The following is a 24492-nucleotide window of genomic DNA, read 5'->3' on the forward strand; positions in this document are numbered from 1 at the left end:
TGGAAGGGACCTCTGGAGATCATCTAGTCCAACCCCCCTGCTAGAGCAGGATCACCTAGAGAAGGTTGCACAGGATCGTGTCCAGGCAGGTTTTGGATATCTCCAGAGAAGGAGACTCCACCACCTCTCTGGGCAGCCTGTTCAGTGCTCGGTCACCCTCAAAGTGAAGAAGTTTTTTCCCATATTCAGATGGAACTTCCTGTGTTCCAGTTTGCGCCCGTTGCCCCTTGTCCTGTCGCTGGGCACCACTGAGAAGAATCTGGCCCCATCTTCTAGACATCCACCCTTTAGATATTTATAAGCATTGATCAGCTCCCCTCTCAGTCTTCTATTCTCCAGGCTAAACAGACCCAGCTCTCTCAGCCTTTCCTCACACAAGAGATGCTCCAGTCCCTTAATCATCCTTGTAGCCCTCTGCTGGACTCTCTCCAGGAGTTCCCTGTCTTGAACTGGGGACAACAGAACTGGACACACAACTCCAGATGTGGCCTCACCAGGGCAGAGTAGAGGGGGAGGACAACCTCTCTTGACCTGCTGGCCACGCTCTCCTTAATGCACCCCAGGATACCATTGGCCACCTTGGCCACGAGGGCACATTGCTGGCTCATGGAGAGCTTGTTGTCCACCAGGACTCCTTCTCCGCAGTGCTGCTTCCCAGCAGGTCAACCCCTAACCTGGACTGGTGCCTGGGCTTATTCCTGCCTAGGTGCAGGCCCCTACACTTGCCCTTACTGAATTTCATATGGTTCCTCTTTGCCCAATTGTCCAGCCTGTCCAGGTCTCACCTGATGGTAGCGCAGCCTCCTGGTGTGTCGGCCACTCCTCCCAGTTCTGTATCATCGGCAAACTGGCTGAGGGTACACTCTGTGCCCTCGTCCAGGTCATGGATGACTATGTTGAACAAGACTGGACTCAGCACTGACCCTTGGGGCACACCTCTAGCTACAGGCCTCCAACTAGACTCTGCGCTTCTTATCACAACCCTGTGGGCTCTGCCATTCAGCCAGTTCTCCACCCACCTCACTGTCCACCCATCTGACCCATACTTCCTAAGATTGCCTATGAGGATGTTATGAGAGGTGGTGTCACAAGCCTTGCTGAAGTCAAGGTAGACAACATCCACTGCTCTCCCCTCATCCACCCAGCCACTTATGCCATCCCAGAAGGCTATCACATTGGTCAGGCATGATTTCCCCTTGGTGAATCCATGTTGACCACTCCCAATAACCACCTTCTCCTCCACATGCTCATCGATGACCCCCAGAATGAGCTGTTCCACCACCTTCCCAGAGATGGAGGTGAGACTGACTGGCCAGTAGTTTCCTGGGTCCTCCTTCTTGCCCTTTTTGAAGACCAGAGTGACATTGGCTTTCCTCCAGTCCTCAGGCACGTCTCCTGTTCTCCATGACCTTTCAAAGACAACTGAGAGCGGCCTAGCAATAACATCTGACAGCTCCCTGAGCACTCATGGGTGCATCTCATGGGGGTCCATGGTTCTGTTGTGGGTGTCGAGATTGTCTAGATATTCTCTAACCCGATCCTCCTTGATCAAGGTCTTCCTTTTGCAAGACTTTCTCTCCTACCTTCAGGGTTTGGGTTCCCTGAGAGCCAGCCTTAGCAGTAAAGACTGAAACAAAGAAGGTATTCAGTAATTCCACCTTCTCTGTATCCTCCGTCACCAAGGCACCCATCTCAGTCAGCAGCAGTCCCACATTTCCCCTAGTATTCCTTTTGCTGTTGATGTATTTCAAAAAGCCCTTCTTGTTGTCCTTGAGATCCCTTGCCAGTTTTAATTCCAAGTAGGCCTTAGCCTTCCTTGTTGAAAAGAAGAGGCCTGTTGAAGAGGCCAGCTCACCTACACTCACAGGTTCTGACATAGCTGGCCAATGTCACAGCAAGGCTGCTCATCACCATCTTTGAAAGGTCACAGAGATTGAGGGAGGTTCCCGGCAAATGGAGACAGGCAAATGTCACACCTATATTCAGAAAAGGGCAAAAGGACAAGTCAAGGAATTATAGACAAGTAAGCTTCATTTCAGTCCCAGGAAGGCCATGAAGCAAGTCCTCTTAGAATGAATTTCTGGGTTTGTGAAAGAAAAACATGATTTGGAACAAGCAGTGAAGATTTACCAAGGCTAAATCATGTCTGGCCAACCCAGTTCTATTGCAAGAGAAAATTACCACATCTGTGGACAAAAGAAGAGCAAGAACTCAACTTTAGCAAGGCTTTTGGCACTGTTTCGGACAGTATTTTTACAGCCAAGTTAGGACTTGAGTCTAGATACGTGAACTATGACCTTGATAAAAATGGTTTGATGGTGAAGCTCAAGTGGCTGGTAACAAGTGCACTACTTTAGGAGTCTGTATTAGAATCTGTTTAACATCTTTATCCATCACCTGGATTAGACCAAGAAAGCAATCTCACCAAGTCTGCATATAATAGTGAACTGGGTAGGGGTAGGTCACAACACAATTCATACACTCAAGAGAAGGGCTCCCATTCCCTAGAACCTAGACAGGGAGGAGGAACAGGCCAGCATGAACCTTCAGAGATTCAACAATGACATGTACAGACATCTGAATTTAGGAAGCAAAAGCCCCCGAAGCAATAAGGCTAGGGAGCAGCTATGCTCAAAAAGGATCTAGTAATCTTGGCAGACAGCAAACTAGCCACAAATCAGGAGCATAGCATACAAGTAGAGATAGCTAAAAGCATCACGAGCTGGATTAGTAGTGGCATAGCCATAAGATCAAGGGAAGTTATGAAATCACCTTTTATTTGACACTCATTATAATACATCTAGGATAATGACCAGTTTTAAGCACACATCTCTCCTGTAGCACAGGAAAGAAGTTGAAGTGAGCCCAGAGGAGGCTCAACATGGTCGGGAGCTGAAGTACATATAAGAACTGAGGAAATTTGGTATGTTCAGCCTGGAGAAGAGATAACTGCAGGGTGTGTAACAGGCTCCCCAATATCTAAAAGGAGGTTATCAAGAAGATGCAGCCAGTCACTTCACAGCAATGTATGGCTGGAGCACAAGAGACAACAGTCACAAATCGAATTCAAAGAGGTTTGGACAAGGAGAAACTTTTTATATCTTAATGACAGTCAAACAATGGAACAGGTTCCCAAAGAGGTTGTGCCATCTCCATTCTTGCAGGTTTTCAAGACCTAACTGGATGAAGCCATGAACAACCTGATCTCATAGCTGATCCTGGTTTGAGCAGAAGATTGGACTATAGATCTCCTGCAATCCCTTTCAACCTGAACTATTCTTTGGTGTAACTCTTAGCAGTGGGAATATCCAGATGTGTCTTATTTTTTTGTCTCCTATTGCTTCTGTCTCACTAGAACTGAAAGCAATGCAAAGGGCTCAAAGTTCTTCCAACTTGGAAACTTTTGAATCAATATTGTCACTTCCTGACTTTGACATTTCGTACAGATCAATGTATCTTTTTAGCTGAAGGACTACTTTATCAATCCTCCAAATACCTGTGCTTCTGCTTCAGCCTGGCTGATTTTTTTGCTTTTAGCTGTAGATAGTTACTTCTTAGAGAAAGAACTTGCCTGTTTCAGTCTCCCAAAGTAGCTCCTACTCCCACAGCTTTCAGAAACACAGAAAAGCAGTCCCAATTTATCTTACGTCATGCTCTCATTCTTCAAGAAAAGTAAATTCACATGGAGATCCAAATCCCATGTTGCTTCCAATTTACATAGTGTTGCTGGGTTCAGAGCTAATTAATAAATTATGCAACCCAGAAAAGCCTGTTTGCTTGGGTTTAGTTATTACAGCCATCTTCTTCTGAGAAAATAAATTTTCACAGCTTTGTATAGCTTCCAACTTTGGTATCATTTATCCTACATCAAGTCCAGCTAAAAAGACATACAAGTGTTCTCGTGCAACAAATGAGCCTCCAAGACTTCCCAAAGACTAAGGCTTAAAGACAAACTTGTGGGACTCCTCCAGAAAAAGGGAAAATACGTTAGGATGCCAAATCATGCCTTAAAAGAAAAAGTCAAGCTCCTGACATTGTCCGGAGTCCAAGGACCACAGCCTTCAAAGGTAAGTAGATCAAAGGCTCTTGTATTCTCTCTGAAGGGATCCGGTGAAAGCAATCACTGATATTCACCAATGTTACTGATACCTGTACGCTTCAAAGAATAAAAAAGGCACAGGAAACAGACAAGGCAGTACATGCCCACCCCATGTAATTACCTCAAGGGAACTGAGTATATTGATGTCCATCTGAGATGAAGTTTGACCTTCACTACCTATCATTATGAAGCTTTGGAAATTTAGCTGTCTGGACTAACAAAATTGTAAGGATAGGCTGTTTCTGTTTCTTCAAGCTCTATTAACAAAATCACCAACTGTTTAACTGTGTTAACTTTCATGGAAAGGTTTGCATTCTTTAAAATGGCAGAAGATAATTTGTTTTCAAAAAACTCAATTGGCAAAAGCTACTAGGAGTAATTGCCTGAATCAACATGATTGGAAGTTGTGAAAAGTACTGTTTAGATATCAGACCAAGTTTATTCTCATATCCACTTAACACACAGAACAGATGCTTTAAACAGGCCCTTTTTTTTTTTTAGTATGAAAAAACCCCAAAATAGGGCAAATCTGCTTTCCTGGGAAGTAAGTGTTGAACAGAACTACCCAGTTTAGAGGAAAAGGGGAAGGCTGTTTAAGGTTCTTGTTGCATTTTAGTAGCACAAGTACTTCTCTGTAAAGCACTAATACTGAAGTTTCTAATGCAACTGGTACCATAAGAACTGTATTTCCCAGTCTTAGGCACAAGACAGACATATACTCAGGTATTTCCAGCAATTGCAGACAAAGAAATAGAGTCCCTAAGAGACAACTTTTTTTTTTTTTTTTTTAGGATAAAGTTTTTAAGACCTCTTCCCATTTTTCCAAAACGTAATTTTCATGGACCAGAACTACCCTAAGCACAAAAATCTTTGCTTCTCAAAGAAATAGCTTCATACATCTAGATAAAAGATTCTCATAAGGAAGAAAACAGTATTGAATGCATCAATGTAATTCAATATTTAACCATTATCCTTATGCTGGTCTGAATAATCTAATATGGAAAAGTATCTTTAAGAGTCTCTCAAACACTTAGCTGGAAAATTACTACTTATAGATTTTCACAATTTTTAACTAACATTACTAATTTAAAATTTAAAAAGCAGATCTTGTGGTAAAACTTGTAAAGTTCTAATTGTTTGGTAAATTCCTGAACAAATGTTTAAGCTACCATCAAAAATGCTTCTACTTAACTTACATTTTAGGTCTATTATCATCCCTTGATTCTCAGAACATATTCATACTAATAATAGAATAATTCAAGCCTTAAAGACTCACATCTCTGTCACTAACTTAGTTGAGTATAATTTGCAATTTCTAAGTGTTTGAAAAAAAATGCAGAGCTGTTGAAAGAGTGCTTCCCTCAACATCTAAAGGGACAGTGGAGCTCCACATGGTAACAACTGAACAACATTATTCATGTGCAGGCAGTACTCCACTTAAGACTACTTCTTGAGATAAAATTACATTGCTTATCCAAGAAACTACCAAATTCACAGAATTTATTTGTTCTGAGAAACTCTGTTAAGGAAACATAAGTGCAAATGCATACCACTTTTAGCAGATTGAGGTCTAGCATAATGAAATCAACCAGCAAAAATTGTTCTAAAAAATGTAGGTGAAGAACTCATATCTTACGAACTTCCTATAGGGCCAAAATGAATCTTCATGAGAGGATCTTGTACTGAAAACTATTACTGAGCACAGATATCTAAAATAAAACATTTTGTAGCAACAGGAAAATAAGAATTTGCTAAAACAGAGAGAAGCACCTGAGAGAAAAATAACAGAGAAGCACCTGAGAGACAAATAACAGCATTAAAATGCCAAACATACTAGAAACCCTGAGAATCAAATTGTATTACCAAAACGTAACTCCCAGTGTAAAGCATTAACGCTCCTTTCCAGACCTAGTATGTTTGCATGATGTGTAGTTTACATTTTTGTTACATGTGTTGACTTAAGTATCTTACTGTATTTTTAAGTTCATTTGTGCAGAGTTATGACTCCAGATTTATTTCACATCAAATAATAAAATCGTAACAGGCAATCTCCTGTAATTTTAACCCTTTACTTGTGACTACATCAAACTGAACATGACCTATGTGTTCAGACTCACATTAATTTTCTAAATAGCTATAAAAATCAGTGCAGTTCTGCATTTCACGAGTTAAGTACTTTTAATAGATATAATTTCTACAAGTCTATGAACTCTCCAGACGGACTGACTGTAGCCTTAAATTTGACAATTCTGTAGCTCCTTAATATCATTACCTTGAACTTCAGAAAAGCTACAGGTCAGACGCACTTGTTTGCTCTAAGAGTGTAAGAGACATAATAACAGAGGACAGACAGGAGCTACTTGCACAATTCAAGGGCTAGTTTTTGAGCTTGGACAGAAACAACAGGAGAAAAATTCCCAAAACTTCCAGAAGGAAGGAATCAATGCTATCTGGAGATTCTTGGAAGGTTAACAGCTCCCTTACTGATTACAGACAGCCATGATATGGTAGCCATATTGACAAGACAGAAGAAATTTTTCTAGACTGAAAGCTACTCCAGTTTAACAGGCATTAGCCAAACAAAAACTAAAAAAGCCTGTGTTTCACTTGAGGATGGTGAATTTGGCTGGTCTAACCTCGCATACAAAGATGGACCTTGGAATATTAGACCTTGGAAAGACTGAAGAAATAGTCCAAGAACAAGCACTTGAAGAACACTAGTTCAAGTAAACTTTTAAGTCTGAAAGGAGAAGACAGACTTTCTCTGTAACATGAATTTTCCATATTTTCTGGACCACTCAAATACGGAAACCTACCAGAAAGGAGGGAAAAAAAAATAAACCAACACACACCCACAAATTAATTCTCTGTAAAAATCAGAAGTTACATACAAGCAAAACTCATACAGTGCAAGGTAGCTTGTTACATAAAACTACTGATCCAATAGCCATTCCTCTGAACAGCACTGTTCTGAACATAAAGGAGCTTTTTAAAAACAAAACCAAAAAAAACCCAAAACCAAATAAAATGTCAAATCAATGGTTCAGGCTTTCTCCAGTTCAAAGAAAGGCAAAGAATTTGATATTAGTTTAGCGCCATGTATGTTGCTGCCATAGAACTCATGCTCAAAGCAACAACAACCAGGCAGGATGAGATTACAGTTTAATTAATTGATGTTATTATAGGACCATAGAGAATCTTGATATATACTTACTCAGTTTCCCAGTTGTGAAGACTGCAGTATTCCTGAAGCACCACATTAGATTATCATAACGTATTTCACACTTTTTCACAAATTTTTAACATAAAAAATATTTCTTTGAGAAAAAAGCTTTAGTATTTTAACATGACTCTGGTTTACCTAAATGCACAATCTTACATTCAGACTTCTTTTGGCCTTATTTTAATGGAAGAGCTCTAAGGTGTTTATAATACAGCAAAGGTCTCAACTATGTTACTAAAAACATCTCTGTAACCTTGCATACAGAAAGACTCTCCCAGGCCCACAAACTTTTTTACTTGTAGGAAAAACAGCTTCTTTTGTTCTGCACTACTGCTTGTGTGAATAAGTCAACATAAATGCCTATGTGTACAGACCCATATAATCCTAGATGGAAAGCAATGCCACCTCTGTCTTTTTCCAGCCCATTCCACTAGCTTGAGTCTCTTCCCAAAACCCCACTGCACAGCACCTACTTTAAGTCTTCTTAAACCTCCTCTTTCCCTTAACTTCACCTACTACTATCCTGTATTTCACCTACTACTCAGTTCTCTGTCTTCCAACACCATTCTTCTTCCTGACATTTTCTCAACCCAATATATATTTGATTCAGCCAGGAAAGAAGACTCAGAACTGTGCATCCTATATCTGCCTGGGGACTATAACAAAGCCATTCTTCCAAAAACAGTTACCACAGACACAGCAGATTGTGCTCAGCAGGAAAGATCTCCCAAGTAATTTTGTCTGCTCTCACACACTTCACCTCTTTTTCCATTTTTTGTTACCAAGTTAAAACTTTCCACGATTATTCAAAAGCTGAAAATGAAGATTATCCACTATAAATTAAACACAACATCTAGACAGAAATCTTAAAGATTCATCTTGCTCCCTGAAGTGAAAAAGTAATGTTTTCATAATAACCTAAGTGTATATAGAAAAAAAAAAATCTGTTACAAACCTGCCACATATGTTTTCTTGCACTCCTCCCAGACACTACTAGAAATAGGACTCTATCACAAGTATTATTTTCAACACTTTTGCTTTGGCAAATAATCTATAACAGATCAGTTATTTTCTCTACCTACCCATAATATGTATGGTTCTGAACCTTGGCTCAGTTTGGCAAATTACATCAGATTGTGTTGTTTTCTAGCGACTGAAAACTATAGAGAATGTAAAGTGTAAGTGGTACTCAAGCTGTCTACTGCCATTTTACAACATATTTAAAAGGTAACTTACACATTGAGTTTTTCCAAGTTCTCTTGGGCATTGTGTTTTTCTCGCTCATATGCATTTTCTACCTCTTTGAACTCTTTCTTGATCATTTCTAAATCCGAAAGAGCTTCTGCTTGGCTGGCCTTTTCCACCTGCAAAGCTCCTTCAAGGTCTCGGATTCTTAACTACAAAGTGATGAGAAAACAATTAAAGCAAGTTAGGAAAAACTACCATGATCTTTAATGCTGTTCTATGTTCTGTTCTGCTTTACAGGTAACTATAGTCTGTTAATTCTACACGAAGTATACACACAGAAAGCATTGATCACCATACAGAGGGACCTGGACAGGCTGGAGTGGTAGGCCCGTGCGAACTGCATAAAGTTCAACAAGGCCAAGTGCAAGATCGTGCACGTGGGTCGGCGCAATTGCAAGCACGACTATAGGCTGGGCAAGGAATGAATTGAAAGCAGCCCCAAGGAGAAGGACTTGGGGGTATTGGTGGACAAGAAGCTCAACACGAGCCAGCAGTGTGCGCTTGCAGCCAAGAAAGCCAACCGTGTCCTGGGCTGCATCAAAAGAGGTGTGACCAGCAGGTCGAGGGAGGTGATCCTGCCCCTCTACTCCGCTCTGGTGAGACCCCACCTGGAGTACTGCGTCCAGCTCTGGGGGCCCCAGTACAGGAGAGACATGGAGCTGTTGGAGTGAGTCCAGAGGAGGGCCACGAAGCTGATCAGAGGGCTGGAGCACCTCTCCTGTGAGGACAGGCTGAGAGAGTTGGGGTTGTTCAGCCTGGAGAAAAGAAGGTTCCAGGGAGATCTAATTGCGGCTTTCCAGTACCTGAAGGGGCCTACAGGAAAGATGGTGAGGGACTGTTTATCAGGGAGTGTAGTGACAGGACAAGGGGTAATGGGTTTAAGTTGAAGGATGGTAGGTTTAGATTAGATATTAGCAAGAAATTCTTTACTGTTAGAGTGGCGAGGCACTGGAACAGGTTGCCCAGAGAGGTTGTGGATGCCCCATCCCTGGAAGTGTTTAAGACCAGGTTGGATGAGGCTTTGGGCAACGTGGTCTAGTGGAGGGTGTCCCTGCCCGCAGCAGGGGGGTTGGAACTAGATGGTCTTTAAGCTCCCTTCCAACCCTAACCATTCTATGATTCTATGATAACACGTGTGAAAATATATGAATACATACAGTTCAAAACAGAGAAAAATAGGTATGCTGACCAGAAGCACCTTTTATTCTCCTTGGTGGTGTGTGGATTTTTCCTTTTTCAGTTATTGCAAAGGTTTTCCAGGGGAATTCTAATGTTTAAGTAGATTCATGAAAGTGTGGGATTATCAGTAAAGGCTACACTTCCACTAAACACAAAGCACACTTGAATATTGAACCTTACCAGTCATTCATTCATAAAAGATAAGTCTCTAACTTTAAGGAATGTTACCCTCCCAGTCTTTTTTATGTTGTAAAAGTAGAGAGAGGAAATTAAGAACACTAAATCTTTCCTTTCTACTAGCTTAATTGTCACTTCAAAAAATTAAGTGCCTGTACATAGAGATCATAAGAAAATAACTGAAGAATGACAGTACTTATTTTTGTTACTCAGAAAGTAAAAAAAAAAAAACAAACAAACAAACACCCTGAAATGCCTTTTTTTTTTTTCTTAGTTTTTCAAAAGTCCAGTGCAAATGCCTTGTTAGTTAGTATGAGATTACTAAGCAATTGTCATTTTGCTTTTTCTTGCTTGCTCTTTAAAACAAAACATAACTTACTGGGTCAAACCCCACGTGACACAGTTTAATAATACAAAGATTTAATATTCCAGTATATATACTGCATTTTTTCATATAATCAGTCTTTACTAGTAACTGTAGATATAACTTTATTTGAAGCTGAAATGTACTCTGAATAATTATATTTGGAACTGCAGTTTCAGGATGCATTAAGCTCTCATTCCTACAGAAGCTGGATGAATGCACCATATCTCCAAATAGGTCTAAGTGTCTATTCAGAAGATACAGGGCAGAATATTTAAACAGTACTATAGTGTTTAACTATTGTGAAACATTTCCTTTCCCCCCACTGTTTAAATGCTAGTGGGAATTCTCAAACTTATAAATGTGACATTTTATTTTATTATTTGTTCTAATAACTTTAATGTTCCCCGAAAAGTAGCTATTTTTCTGTTCTCTCATTTTATATATTAGCTATTAAAATTTGATGCTTGTTGCAAAAATACTCTTCAGTGTTTTTCACTGAAGCAAGTAAGTGGTCTTAACACCTTTGGAAGACTATCCTTACAACTTCATCAACTGTTTTACTGTAAACTTCTACGAAATATTTAACAAAAAGTTTACCTGGATGATCTCTGAATTGAATTTGGATTCCAAATGTGCTGCTCTCTCTGCTTCAATGTTTTCTTCCAGTTTCTTTATTCTCACTGTAGCTGCCTAAAAGTATTTTGAAGAAATTTAAGTCCAGAGTGATGGTAAACATGACAAAAAGACTACTCTACTCATTCAGTGTATTAGGACTCCATATACCAACCTGATGTATCTCAACTACTTGTACTTTAGAACTGTGAGAACTCATACCAAGGAATACATACAAAAATAATTTCTACTTATCTAGACTATTAAATCATTATTTTCTATTTAAAGAAATTTATGTATCATTATGTTATTGCTGCATTTTTTACAATCAAGAAAACTACAGCTGGAGTCAGAAAGCAGAAAGACCAAGTTAAATAGTCTACCTATTCCCTTACTATTTGTTTTTTCATCAAGGTTGTCACTTGAGGCAACATAACCACATCCTATATGTTCCAAAATACAATGGAGTATCAATAGACTATCTACAATTTCAGTGACGAGACAGATGAAGCACAGAGAAGATACAGAATTCCTCAAAAATATGTTGGCTTTGGCACCTAATTTCCAATGAAGGAGCCCAGAACAGTTTGATTTGCAGACCTGGACTAGTCTTAGTTTCCCTACAACAAAAATCTGTAAACTCTTTAATGTTTTAAAGCACTAACCTAGTATTTTTTTTACTGTGTGTTCCTTGACCTGTAACTATTCCGTTTTTGTTAGCAATTATTAGGAAGTTCATGTGCTCTTTTAACAAATATCCTGACTATTTTAGTCAGTTACTACATCTCATTACACAGAACATAGTTTAAGCAAAATGGGATTACCTGAATTAAACGGCTGCATCTTTCATACCATTCTTACAACATTTAGAAAAGCACAAAAATGCAAATCACTGTCCTAAGAATCTACTTGGAAATTTGGATTGCCTACAAAAAGTTCAAGAAGTAGTCTATATTTTTAATAAACTATTTTTTTTTTAAGTGATCCAAGCCAAAAAAAAATCTTCCAAGTTACAATAAACACAAAAGCAATCACTAGATACGTATGTCCAGATAAAAACCTGGACACAGAATTTCATCTGGAAAAGTACTTTTACCAAAAGCAGTCACTAAAGATCTGCTATAATGGAAATTCACATGCAATTTTAACTACACTGTTTTCTATCAAGAAAATCTTTTTACTTTGACTGATAACTGAATTGAAAAGAAAAATACATCCCCATGTGTCTCTTGGCTTCAAGTTAAATCAGGGGGATCAAGAAAAAGGAATTAATATTAAAAAGTCATTTAACATAAGCACATTTAAGGTTACATAAATACAATCGAAGTTATTGATTTTGGAAAAGTAAAACAAAGTAGCAAGTATGTGAGACTGCACCTCGATTCTGAACATTTAAAAGGAGAGAAACATTAACAGATGTTAAAATAAAAGCTCTTGAAAATAAATTTAAACTTTGTTTGTATAATCACGCACACACAAAAGGAAAGACTTTTGAAACTGATGACCATGGAAGGCCTACTAAAGAGAAAAGCAGCAACAGGACAGAGCTTACTACACCTACTCCACAGTAAGGTCTGTCAAAAGGCTTAAACTTTGCCTCTTCCCAGAAGTTTTATCTGCTTAACTTACTTAATAAAAAGAATTCAGAAATCCTGCACAAACAGGACTACTGTACTTCCATATTGCTATAATTATTCTTAAAAATAGCTTGATTTAAACTCTAACACTATTATTCCTTCCAAATATAGGTTCCTACTCCCCTTTGCCCTTAATGGAGAATTAGCAAACTACTTCCTGCTTCAGTTTGGAAGGGCTCCTTAATATCCTCCAACAGGTCAGCATCTGTCAACAGGATGCTTTTACACAAGAATATTGCCAGCCTAATAAAAGTAGTCAGTGAACAATAAATGTAAGTGATGTGGATTTCACTTCATAGAATCATAAAATGGTTTGGGTTGGAAGGGACCTCAGAGATCATCTTGTTCCAACCCCCCTGCCATGTTTTTAGTAACATTTAAAAAGTCAGCTTGAAAATAATTCTATTTTAAGTTTGAGGAAAAGAATAAAGGAAACAGTGAGGAAGGTACCTATCACAACACTTAGAGTGGGAAACATAACTTTAAAAAAATAAAATGTAGAAATAGAAACTTCACTGAGAATATTTCACCGCATACCCTCAAAAGCAAAAATGCTTTCCTTGTCTTTCGCTGGTTTGTTCAAGTGTCTATTCTCATAGCAAACACTGAAATGGGAAAAGAAAAAAAGTGATTCTGCAAGTAAAGTTTTCAGGCATAACTTACTAATTCACAAGTTCTGTACTGCATTTGACTACTAAGTCTTATTTCCCAAGCATCAGTCCAAAGTAGAACTATGCCATCATCTCAGCCTCTCTTCAGCTGAAACAAGAGATGCCAGACACTATCAAAATGGTTAACTTATCCTCTCAAATGGATCATAACCCCATATGAAGGCATGAGAAAACTGACTTGTTCAAAAGTGGAGTTTCTTCACAACGTTAGGAATCTCAACGCCCTATTCTTGCTTTTAAAGCTCATCATCTTCTAGAGTTTGATTCTTTAAAGCTTTGCCTCATACCAGTAGTTTGTTACAATTTTGATTTTTAAAATCTTGTTTAAAATAGTTCACTGTACCTTCAGATAACAAAAACCTAGGGAGAGAAATAAAATGTGTTTTCATTCAAGACAAGTCACTGTCAGGGACCTGACAGGAACTGCCACTAACTTTTATATTGCTAGAAGCCAAAGATGAAGAGTGAATCTCCTCAAAACTCTCAGAAGATTACTCACTTAAGCCTTAATCTCAGTTTACCACTACAAGCAGCTGTCTTACCCAGAAGAGATTCAGATGCTTAAAAGAGTTTGCAGAAAAATTACATATGTAAATTGAGGAAGTCATGCAGATGCTGTCTGTGTCTGGTGGAGCAATGAGTATTCTTCTTCCTGGATTCTATGATCTGATTGCTGAAACTTATGGTTCACCATATATCTAGCAAATTTAAACAAAGTCAGACGCCAGCAAATCAGTGGGAAATTAGTGGGAAGAAAAAAACTTCACGAGAGAAATCTACCCAGTCATTAGCACATAAGCCTTGCTAAGCAATGCAGAGTTATTAAATATGAAGAAGTTCAGACTTGCTTAGACTGCTCTAAGGAAAAAATATTGGAATCACTATTTATTTAAGTGCACATGAGCCACAGAAGTTGCATTTGGATTCCAAGCTGAGTCTGAAGTTTTATTTGGGAAGAACACAGCTGCAAAAAAACACTATAATACAGAAAATCTTGTCTCTTTTGCTAGCAATGATTCAAATAGCCTCTGCTGATACTTATATGCACTTCCCTTCGCAGTGAGAAGTTGAAGCTGCATGCTCTACCAGTGAGAATAATCCATTACTCACTCTGTGAGGGAAAGAAAGGTCAGGGATGAGTCTAACCTGTAACACCATACTAACAATTCCAAAAAGAGCAATGGGATGAGGAGTTTCATGTTGCTGTCTGACATACAGAAAGATACTGGTACCAGAATGATATGAGCCAGGCAAACCTCCCTGAATCAGACAAAAGGTGAGAATCAGTATCCTTACTGAGCCATATGTGTCCAAAAACTTTACACAATACCTGTCTAGAAAGAAGCAGGTGTGTGAAAACAAGGTATAAAGAAAGGTTGCAGGCCCCAGACATCCAGACCACAGTCTCTCAATTGGGAGTCAAATAGGAGTATTTTCTGGTTTAGCCTCAAAAGCTTCTAGTCAGGTCCAAGTCATAGAGATCAATCTCAAGGATGGATCAAAAAAGTGGGTTCTCCAGTGGTTATGAGGTGTTTGCTTATCCAGTGTTGAAAACATTGGTTATTCAACAAGATTCAGTCACTCATTACTTCCATGTGCACCTAACAGGATACTTGAAGGCACACATCTTTCCACACACAAATTCATGGAGTCTCCAAAGTTTCCTTCAATACTCAGGCTGAGTCAATTTCAGTCTTTATTTAAAGAACAAAGGTATCTGGGATCTGTTTCCATGATAGCACAGACAGAACTGTGACTTTTGAGAAACAACAAATCAAAATTACTAAGAAAACTTCAATGCCAACCTTAGAACTTGCAGGCAACCATGCTCTATGTTTACTCTAATTCCTTAAAGTTCAGTCACTTTTTCCAGTGTCTTGTGGCACGTCAATGCTAATGTGGTTTCTAGGAAACATTTTCTGTATGCTAACAGTTTCCAATAAAATTTTCCAAACTGGCCTTTGTGGCTTCCATTTTTCTCAGCCCCTCACACTTGCTTTAAGTACTGCAATATTTGTGATTATTGGGGCACTCTGTACTGAAAGAGTAATTCAGTATCCTACATTTGTACAATGCCACAGCCATGAAAATGTAATCATTTGACATTTGCATTTACATCAAAGTACCCTTTACCATATGAGCAACAAAGAAAACAATAGAAAAGAGAAAAGTACATTTACAACAGTTCAGATACAGTAATAGAAGTAATTTTTGTCTTCTCCGCTTCCACTTCTGCAAGATTTTTCAGTCTCGTTTTACTAACAAGTTGTCAGGATACTTACATTTCCCCATGGCTGAGGTCCAATCCCTATGTGACATGCTCAGCCAAGATAAAGTTTTAAGTGAAGGACACACACATATACCTCATATCTGCATCCTTATCCACCCACTCAGTTTGTGTGCTTCCATATTCAGATTAAGATCTTACTTCTTCCTACTTTAAAGCATTTTCCTATGACTCATAACTCAAATCAGGAGGTCAGATCTAAACACATCTTTGGGAGATACAGGCTGACCACTTCCACCTAGTGTTAGAAATCCCGATGCCTCTTGATCATGGTAAGGTGGAGCCATCTCCTGTCCAGATAATAAACAACCGTTTAGTAACTATAAAGTTACTTAACTACAAACAATTCTTAACCACTGAAACAAATGTTCCTTCAGCCTGACAGCATGTGGTCAACCCTCACTATAAACATTTCCTGTGTATGAAGTCTAGAGTAACATGTCTCATTGACAGAGGAGCCATACTTGACCTGTACTGGCATGGGGGCTACAAGATAAGCCATATGCTTCAAAACAACTAGGACTGCTAAACTGATATAGTTTGGTTGCCTTTGGGTAAAGTCCAAGTCCATTCCAATCTGCAACTGACTTGCAGCTGGCGAACCCATCTGAACTACTTTCCCTTCCTACAGCACCTTGAGGGGAAAAAGATGTCCCTTTTGGTTCTCATTCTCAGTAGCTGGTAAAACCTTTAACAGTACATGAACTGACATCATTACTTTATACATGGACATAGACAAGATTAAAGTGTGACTTGTTACTAACTCCTGGTGAGGGCTACATAAGACAATATTCAAACAACTTCGGTCTGATAGTAAGGTAAGAGTGAACAGCCTTCAGACTGGACTTGAATAATATGATGACACAGGAGATAATAAAGAGGACGCTCCTCTCAGAAAGCCAGTTATTGTCAGTAAGCTTGTCACTGGAGCAACATGAACTTTGGAGCCACTACAGAGATGCTACTATGAAAATTGCAGTGCTTAGAGGATATACAAGACAGTCACAGTAGCTAGCATTCCTAGATACCAGTTGTGCATTGTGGAAGCACAAGAAAGAAGAGGATTAAGTAGGGGTAAGCCATCAAGAAATGCTTAGTCATAGACAACAAAAAGTGGTTTAAAGTTTAACCAGTAGCACTGTTAACAGGCTGAGGAATGTGTCCTTTCTTGCACTGCCTGCAGTTTTTTCAACTCTTTCTTACAAGAACTATAACTTACCTAACACTGCAGTTTATGGTGAAATTAATAACAAGGGGAAAAAAAACAAATCAAAACAGGTCTGTGGGTTTGGAGGGGTTTGTTTTGCTTTTAGCTGGGACCTAAATTTCATGTTTCACTGACTTAGCTACAGGAAGAAATTTAATAAACCCACAGCCTTAAACTACTGCATGTACATATACCTTCTGCAAATAGAGATGGACCATCACTCAAGTCTTCTGTGCAGTCATCTCCCCATCACAGCAGCATTACCAAGCTAATACAAGATGACCTATTTAGCAGCACATGAAAAAGTCAATATACTTAGAGGTGGGGGAGCAAGAAAGGCAAGGTGAAAGCTAAGGGAATGGTCTTTAAATGGTAACTCAGTCTCAGAAATATGGCAACGTACTCAGCCTCAGAAATAAAATGGACCAAGCTATGGGACATTTTTCAGGCCTCATGAGAAAGGCTTAAAAACTTTGAGAGACCTTGAGCTCCAGCTTACAAAAGTTGGCAGCCTCAAACACATAAAACAAGCAATAGAAAATCACTACATTTCTGTGAATAAGACAAAGAGTTTGAAATTTATGAACTAATAATTCTGTTTCTCATGGTAAAATCCACATTCCCCTTTTGTCAAACAGTTTTCCCACCCAGCTTTTTGGCAGCTAGACACATCACAAGAAACACTATTTTTATATACAAATTGCTTGATATATCCCAAGAAATCATCTTTCCAGAGCAATGAAACTAAAGGCTAAAATAAAAGACACTGGTTCCAAGAAACTGATTATCACAAATAGTAGTATCTTGATGAGTTCAATACAAATACATCAAGAATTTGTTTGACTACTGAATCTTAGGTTAAAGAGGCAGAATGATAACAAGGTTCCCAATTTAAATTTTTCTGGTATAGCATGTTTTCCACTTCAGGACTCCATGTCCATGCAATAGTATACCACACTGCCATCACTGCAAACTGGAAAGCTAGCAGGTTAGACACTGTACCAACAGCTATCTTTCAACTGAAGAGTCCACAGAAACTCGCCATTATTCTTTCTCTTCACTTCTAATTCCAGAAACTAGATATGCCCTCTTTTAGACCAGACTAATATTACAAAAAAAAAAGGGGGGGGGCAGACTTTTTTCACCTTCCTTTCTTTATAATATAGTCTATTAGATACAATTCTTCATAAGACTGCCATTGTATAAAAAGAAAAAGATTCAAAATTTATCATTTCCTTTCATTCCTGAAAAACAAACATTTTCCCATGGATTTCTCCCTTATGTCCAGCAGAGGGTAGTAAAGGAACAGCTTTGTGAACTCCAGAAAAAAGTACATCCTCATTGCATATCAAGAAGTAGTGTAATAACAAAAGATTGTAAGATTGCCTTTTAATTAGAATTACAGTACTTTTCACACATATCACTGTAAGAAGTTTGCTGCCATCATCAAGAACTTAAGTACACATTTTCTAACCAAATGCTCATTGACACACGGTACTCTGCACGGAAATTAAAACAAGACATGTCTCCTGTGTCCATCTTCCTACAAAAACCAAATTTCAATCTACAAGCTAAAAATTCCATGAAAAGAGATAAAGAAATATAGGGCTACTTCATGTAAAAACGAAAAAACATAGACTGTTCTGTCTGGGATGTACTACTTTAAGGCTTGTATACCTGAATGGAAACCAATCTCAAATACTGATATCACAGGTTAAAAGTGTTGTATATAACCACAGCTGGAATTTCAGGACTGGTTATCAGAACTTTATCCATGTTTCTAAGATAAGTAACACATTCCCATACATTGAAGAGCTTTAAATCGACAGCTAGACCACCATGGAACTATTTGAGAGTAATACCAGGTTGGCAGAAACACAAGTAGACTTTGGCACATTGGCACACAGTGAAAACTACTGCCCAGGCTTCAGTGCCCTTCTTCAATGCCTCTTCCATAATGCATGGGAAGAATCTGCAACTTAGAATGTGATCCACAGAACCTGACATGGTAGTGAGGCAGCTGTTGGGGCAGAGAGGAGGAAATTCTACTGACAGCAACGTGTTTAAATCCCAACAATCTCCAGGCTTCGCAGAAGCACTTCTTTCTACTTGGCAATGCAGCATGCCCTTTTAAAAGTGCATTGTCCTTTCTTTCAAACACAGTTAGAAGGGAAGATTGTGCTTATTTCTGCACCTTTTGCAGTAAGTCTGACCTTGAACACTCCCCCATTTCCTTCCCTTACTGCCTCCAAGACCAAAGTTGCAATAACTGAGCTACAGAGGTGAAGAGCAGCTTATCTGATCCCTTTGGTTGAGGTCTTTCCACTTCCTTTCACCATGAAGGACAGATACCTCTGCCTGATTGAGCTCCAAAAGGTAAGAGAGGAAGAGGAATGACAAGTTTACAAATCAAAGAAAGGTGGCAAATAGGTTTCAAACTCTGTTAATACTAAACTGTTCCCCGGTATATAAATTTTGGGGGAGAGGTTTATAGGTGAAAGAGCAACTTTAAACAGATTTTATTAACCTGCATTTTGAACTTCAGAAGCCCAGCAGCCTTTTATCACCACAGAAAAGGCAGAACAAATTCTGCTCCACAAACGGCAATGCAAACTACTGGTACCTTGTAAAATACAGATGATGCTATTGTCACAAACTCTGGAGTTTGAGTCCACTATCAGGTATGAACTCCACAGTAATCGATACCATCTACAGTAATTACTATTGGAAGCTTAAAATACCTAGTGCTTTTGGTTCTCAAAGAATAAAGGTATTTTCAGAGATGCTCACTAGTTAATCTCTCTTTGACTTCAAGTATAGAATGAGTAAGTTATTATCGTAGACCCTTTCAGACACTTACACACGTGCAATTTGCTTTTGACATGGTAAAGTGAGATGCAAGCTGACTAAAGCATATACATTGAAGTTTAACTTAAGACCTTTTTTTTTTTTCAATTGATAGGGACTTGTGCTAATTTGCTTAAACTTTGGAATGCAAGATGTTTCATCACATACTTTCCTTAATCACTGCTTAAATAGCTGTACTTACAAGTACCATGAGACTGATTTTTCTGTAGTCTGAGTATGTTGTTTTCTCATGACATTATTAAGAGATTCAGTAAGTTAAAAGAATTTAATAAAAATTAAGCAGCAATGAAAATATCTTAGCTGATTGTGGTTAATAGATACCATTCCCTGATAAAACCATCTCCAGGGCATAGCAGTTACACATTTTCAAGGAAATGAGTGCTTTCTTTTCAAATTTGCAGATGGTGAGTATACCCAATCTAAATATTTAGAAAGATAAATAATTTGCTGCCTTGCTCCTCCTCCTTTCAGCTCATGATTCCTATGTCAATATATTAAAAGCCACGAAATCACAAAAGAAGCCCTTGTTCAAGTACTTGGAAGCAAAAAATCTTTGTTTTTAAAAGGGCTATTGGAACTTCACAGTACACAGCACTTTCCAAACTGAAGATAATTCTGCCTAGGCCAATATGTGAAGCTCACAACACCTGACAATAGATTTCCTGTAGATCTCTTTGAGGGCACAAAAGTCTACCTTGTTGGTCAATAAGTCAGTGTTTTTAGTTGATGAGCTTTGATCTTCCCTGTAGGAATTTTCTTTGTACTTCATCTTTAATGCAAGGCTCTACCCACCTAGCAATCAATGCTTTAAACACTTCTTTTGCCTTTAAGGGAAGAATAACAGAGAATAAACACAGCTGAAAACTGTGTGTCACTTATTCCTCTAAGGGCTCCCAATATCCTGCAAGTGCCAAATCTTTAAAATTTGTTGCACAAAATATTTAAAGATGCCTTTAGTAGAAAACTTACATCAGGATAAATAATCATCTGGTCACTATGCTCTTCTGCAGTGACATATGTTCTATGAAGAAAATCTTGGTCCAGACTGTACCTACAGACAACACAGTCACTACAAAGCCTATCAACCAAAACAAAATATGGAAACTCAGGAGAGAACTAGCACTTTAGTAAAAAGGAGCACATTTACAAAATATTAAAGACTTCTCAGCAATGGATGTCACTCAACAGACAGGCTAACTAAAACTACCTGTAGCATTTAAGTCTATGTAGGAAGATGTTGCCATAACACCATTGTGATCTTCCAGCATGCTATTCTCTGTACCTAGCGCAACACCTGGTGACTTTCTCAGCTCCAGCAGATTCTCCATTGCAAATTCAATAATTCTCAAAGTCTGTTCTTAAGCCAAAAAGATAGCAAGATAGACAAATTAAGAGGTTAGGAAAAATGTACAGATTTCCTACAGTATAGTTAGCCTTGTTTTCATGCTTACAGAAACCTTTTCCCATCTGCTGTTCAGATACCAGTCAACATTTTCTTAATACAGTACATAGAATTCACAGCCTAATTGTGAGGTTCCATCCCCCAAAAATGAAATTGCTCAGAGTGTCAGTGCTTGTTGAGACTAATCACAACAGCCAAAAAGCCTTACTTCAAGTTCTTTTTTAAGTCGCTCCTCTCGTTCAGCACTGTATTCAAGCTCATTCGCCTGGCGCCTCAGCAGGTCAGCACAGCCGTTGTGTTCCACCTCCATATCTTTCATTTTCTTGTGTATATTTTGCAGTGCATTGTTCTGCTCCTACAAAAAATTAAAGCATTAAGAGATACTTTAACTAAGATAAAGTATTATAGTAAAGAGTTTAAAAGAGGAATACTTCATGGAGACTGCATTAGAACAGGTTATTAAAATCTAACAATAGCACATCAACATAACCATTTACACAAGAGCAGACATGCTCTTCATTCACCACCACACAAAATATGTTCAAAAGTCACTACGAATGTGACCTCCTGCAGTAATAATAAAATCAGAACCAACTCCCCACAGGAAACCTTGCTCTTTAGAGAGTACAAGGCTGATCTCCAATCTCTTCTCTCTCCCAGCTCAACAGCAATGAGGAGAGAGAAAGTTAATGCATACATAGAGACAGAAGTTCTATTTTGTTCTGGTTTTTAGTAGTTAGAACTTGAAATCAAATCAAACAATTCTAAAATAGTTACTCCCATAGACTAAATAACTTTCATTTCTGCTCTTCTGAGAAAGACTTTCTTCTCTCTAGAAACTGAATTACTTTTAAAAATTACCTACATGAATGACAAAGTTCTCAGTAGAATAAAATAACCAAACTGTTCGCCACTTCAATTTCTGTGTTCAGAAGTTGAACCAAGCTACAGGCTGGGATAATTACTAACCCTACTGGACTCAGCAGCTCTGTGGAGTCACTGCTACAAAATCCACATTCACACCACACCAGGCTCAGAGGAAAGTAGCCAAATAATGAACCCCCAGTAGTCTAGCACATACTTAAGATGGAGATCCCAGAAGTCTCAAAAAGAATAGCTTTTGTCTAGTGGACAGGAATAAGCTTTTCCGTAACTAGCATCAGAAACAAGCTATAAATCCAGTGATTTAGCTGGAGGACCTTTGGAGACCCAATTTGTTAAAATGACTTTCTGTGCAAAACACAGAAAGATTACAATAAGTCCTCCTGTTCATTTACTCCTATTCAATATCATGGCAAGAGACATTTTGTGAAAGCAAACCAGTTGGTCTGCAAATTCTGCTATTACTCTTACATCACATAATCTTGTTCCTAGAAATTACTAATCATAAGGCATCTGAGAAGCAGGGAGGAAGAAGAGGAGGAGAAAATGAATTATTCATATAGAATGATTCTTTGGAAGATTGAAGTCTGACAGAACCATGTTTATACATGAAGATCAAAGAAATACAAGTCTTTTCCAAAGTTTGGAAAATTATTTTTATAAGTTCCTCCAGACTGAAGGTAGAAAGTTTTGGCCACTCAAATATAGCAATAAGGGAATCACGACTCTTCTACAGTGCTAAGTGTTACCAATCAGTAAGTGAAAAAAGTAAGCTTATTTTCTCCCTTCTTTCCTGCACAGGCACTATAGCACATTTTTTTTGGCATTCTCTGAAAATATAGCAAGGAGCTTGCATGTGAAACACACATGAAGAAAAAAATGGGAACCTCAACAAATCAATATATTGCAAAAATAGTACTCTTGGACATGGACTAAATTTAAGCTAATCCTCTAACTTTGCCTGTAATGTCAAGCAAACGCACCGGTTTCCTTCCAACAGCATGCTAAAATACAATGTCAACCATTTTTATAGAAATATACAACTATTCTCTCCACACTGGAAAGACACAGAGATATTTATCTGTTCAGGTGTATCTTCCAGATATTTACAAAAGTGAGCTGGGAAAAGTCCACATGAAATAAGTAATACATAGTTTGCTGGAAAATACTACATCAAGATAAAAACATTTTATACTGGAAATGTAAATATCAATCAGACTAAAATTGACATGGCTACATCGAGCCTGTTATACAAGTCAATGCGAGTTGTAGGATTCCCCTCTACTCTGCTCTGGTGAGACCCCACCTGGAGTACTGCATCCAGCTCTGGGGGCCCCAGTACAGGAGAGACATGGAGCTGTTGCAGAGAGTCCAGAGGAGGGCCATGAAGCTGATCAGAGGGCTGGAGCACCTCTCCTGTGAGGACAGGCTGAGAGAGTTGGGGTTGTTCAGCCTGGAGAAAAGAAGGCTCCGGGGAGATCTACTTGCGGCCTTCCAGTACCTGAAGGGGCCTACAGGAAAGATGGTGAGGGACTGTTTATCAGGGAGTGTAGTGACAGGACAAGGGGTAATGGGTTTAAGCTAAAGGATGGTAGGTTTAGATTAGATGTTAGAAAGAAATTGTTTAATGTTAGAGTGGTGAGGCACAGGAACAGGTTGCCCAGAGAGGTTGTGGATGCCCCATCCCTGGAAGTGTTTAAGACCAGGTTGGATGAGGCTTTGGGCAACGTGGTCTAGTGGAGGGTGTTCCTGCCCAGAGCAGGGGGGTTGGAACTAGATGGTCTTTAAGGTCCCTTCCAACCCAAACCATTCTATGATTTCAGAATCTGAAAGAAGTCTCCAAACTTACCAGACTTGGTATGAAAATGTGCAAGACTATCCCCGCAGTCACCTGCACTTAGAAGGTTCAAAAAGAAAGATACTTCACCATGTAAAAAAAAAAATATATATATATACACACACATACTATATATATATCTTCTTATGAAAAACATGGCTTTTTTTTTTTTTCTGAAGTGTGTATAAACAACACGATTTCAGTCCAAGGAAAAACTGAATGTTTCTGTGAAGAAATACTATATTCTGACTAGCCACAAGGTGATGCTATTGCACTTACTATTGAACTCAACATCTTTTGTTATGAAGCAGGTGGCATGCTAAGCACATCCAATAGAGCACACTACAAAGTGGTTAGAAAGCAGAGATTATTTTCCCTCCATACTTTAGAGACACATTTCAATAGGTTAAGCTGACTTCATTTCATGTCTGCCTCAGCATTTTCATAGCCAAGTTCAGAATTACAGTTCATGAAGTGCAGCATTTTCAACTAGGATTTGTGCACATGCTTAGAATATTTCTATGTACATACGAAGACGAAAATTAAATCCACTTTATGTAGCTTTCATTTCATAAATCAGAATATCTATAGAAATATTTAAAACAGGCCTGTAAATACACAACAACAGACCGGAACACATTTGAAGTGCCAGATCCTTCCGACATTTATAGAGTCATAGAATGGTTTGGGTTGGAAGGGACCTTAAAGACCATCTAGTTCCAACCCCCCTGCCACGGGCAGGGACCTTAAAGACCATCTAGTTCCAACCCCTCTGCCATGGGCAGGGACACCCTCC

General features: G+C 38.8%; 1 protein-coding gene across 1 annotated transcript in view; it reads right to left on the bottom strand.

Moving 5' to 3' along the window:
- Positions 1 to 24492, bottom strand: part of CCDC171 (coiled-coil domain containing 171) — a 134073-nt gene that overhangs the window by 97077 nt on the left and 12504 nt on the right. Inside the window, 3 exon segments of the mRNA XM_075739772.1 lie at positions 8559 to 8719; positions 10891 to 10983; positions 21186 to 21332. Coding sequence (XP_075595887.1) covers positions 8559 to 8719; positions 10891 to 10983; positions 21186 to 21332 — 401 coding nt within the window.

The sequence above is a fragment of the Balearica regulorum genome, chromosome Z, assembly GCF_011004875.1.
Source record: "Balearica regulorum gibbericeps isolate bBalReg1 chromosome Z, bBalReg1.pri, whole genome shotgun sequence".
NCBI classification, from domain to species: Eukaryota; Metazoa; Chordata; class Aves; order Gruiformes; family Gruidae; genus Balearica; species Balearica regulorum.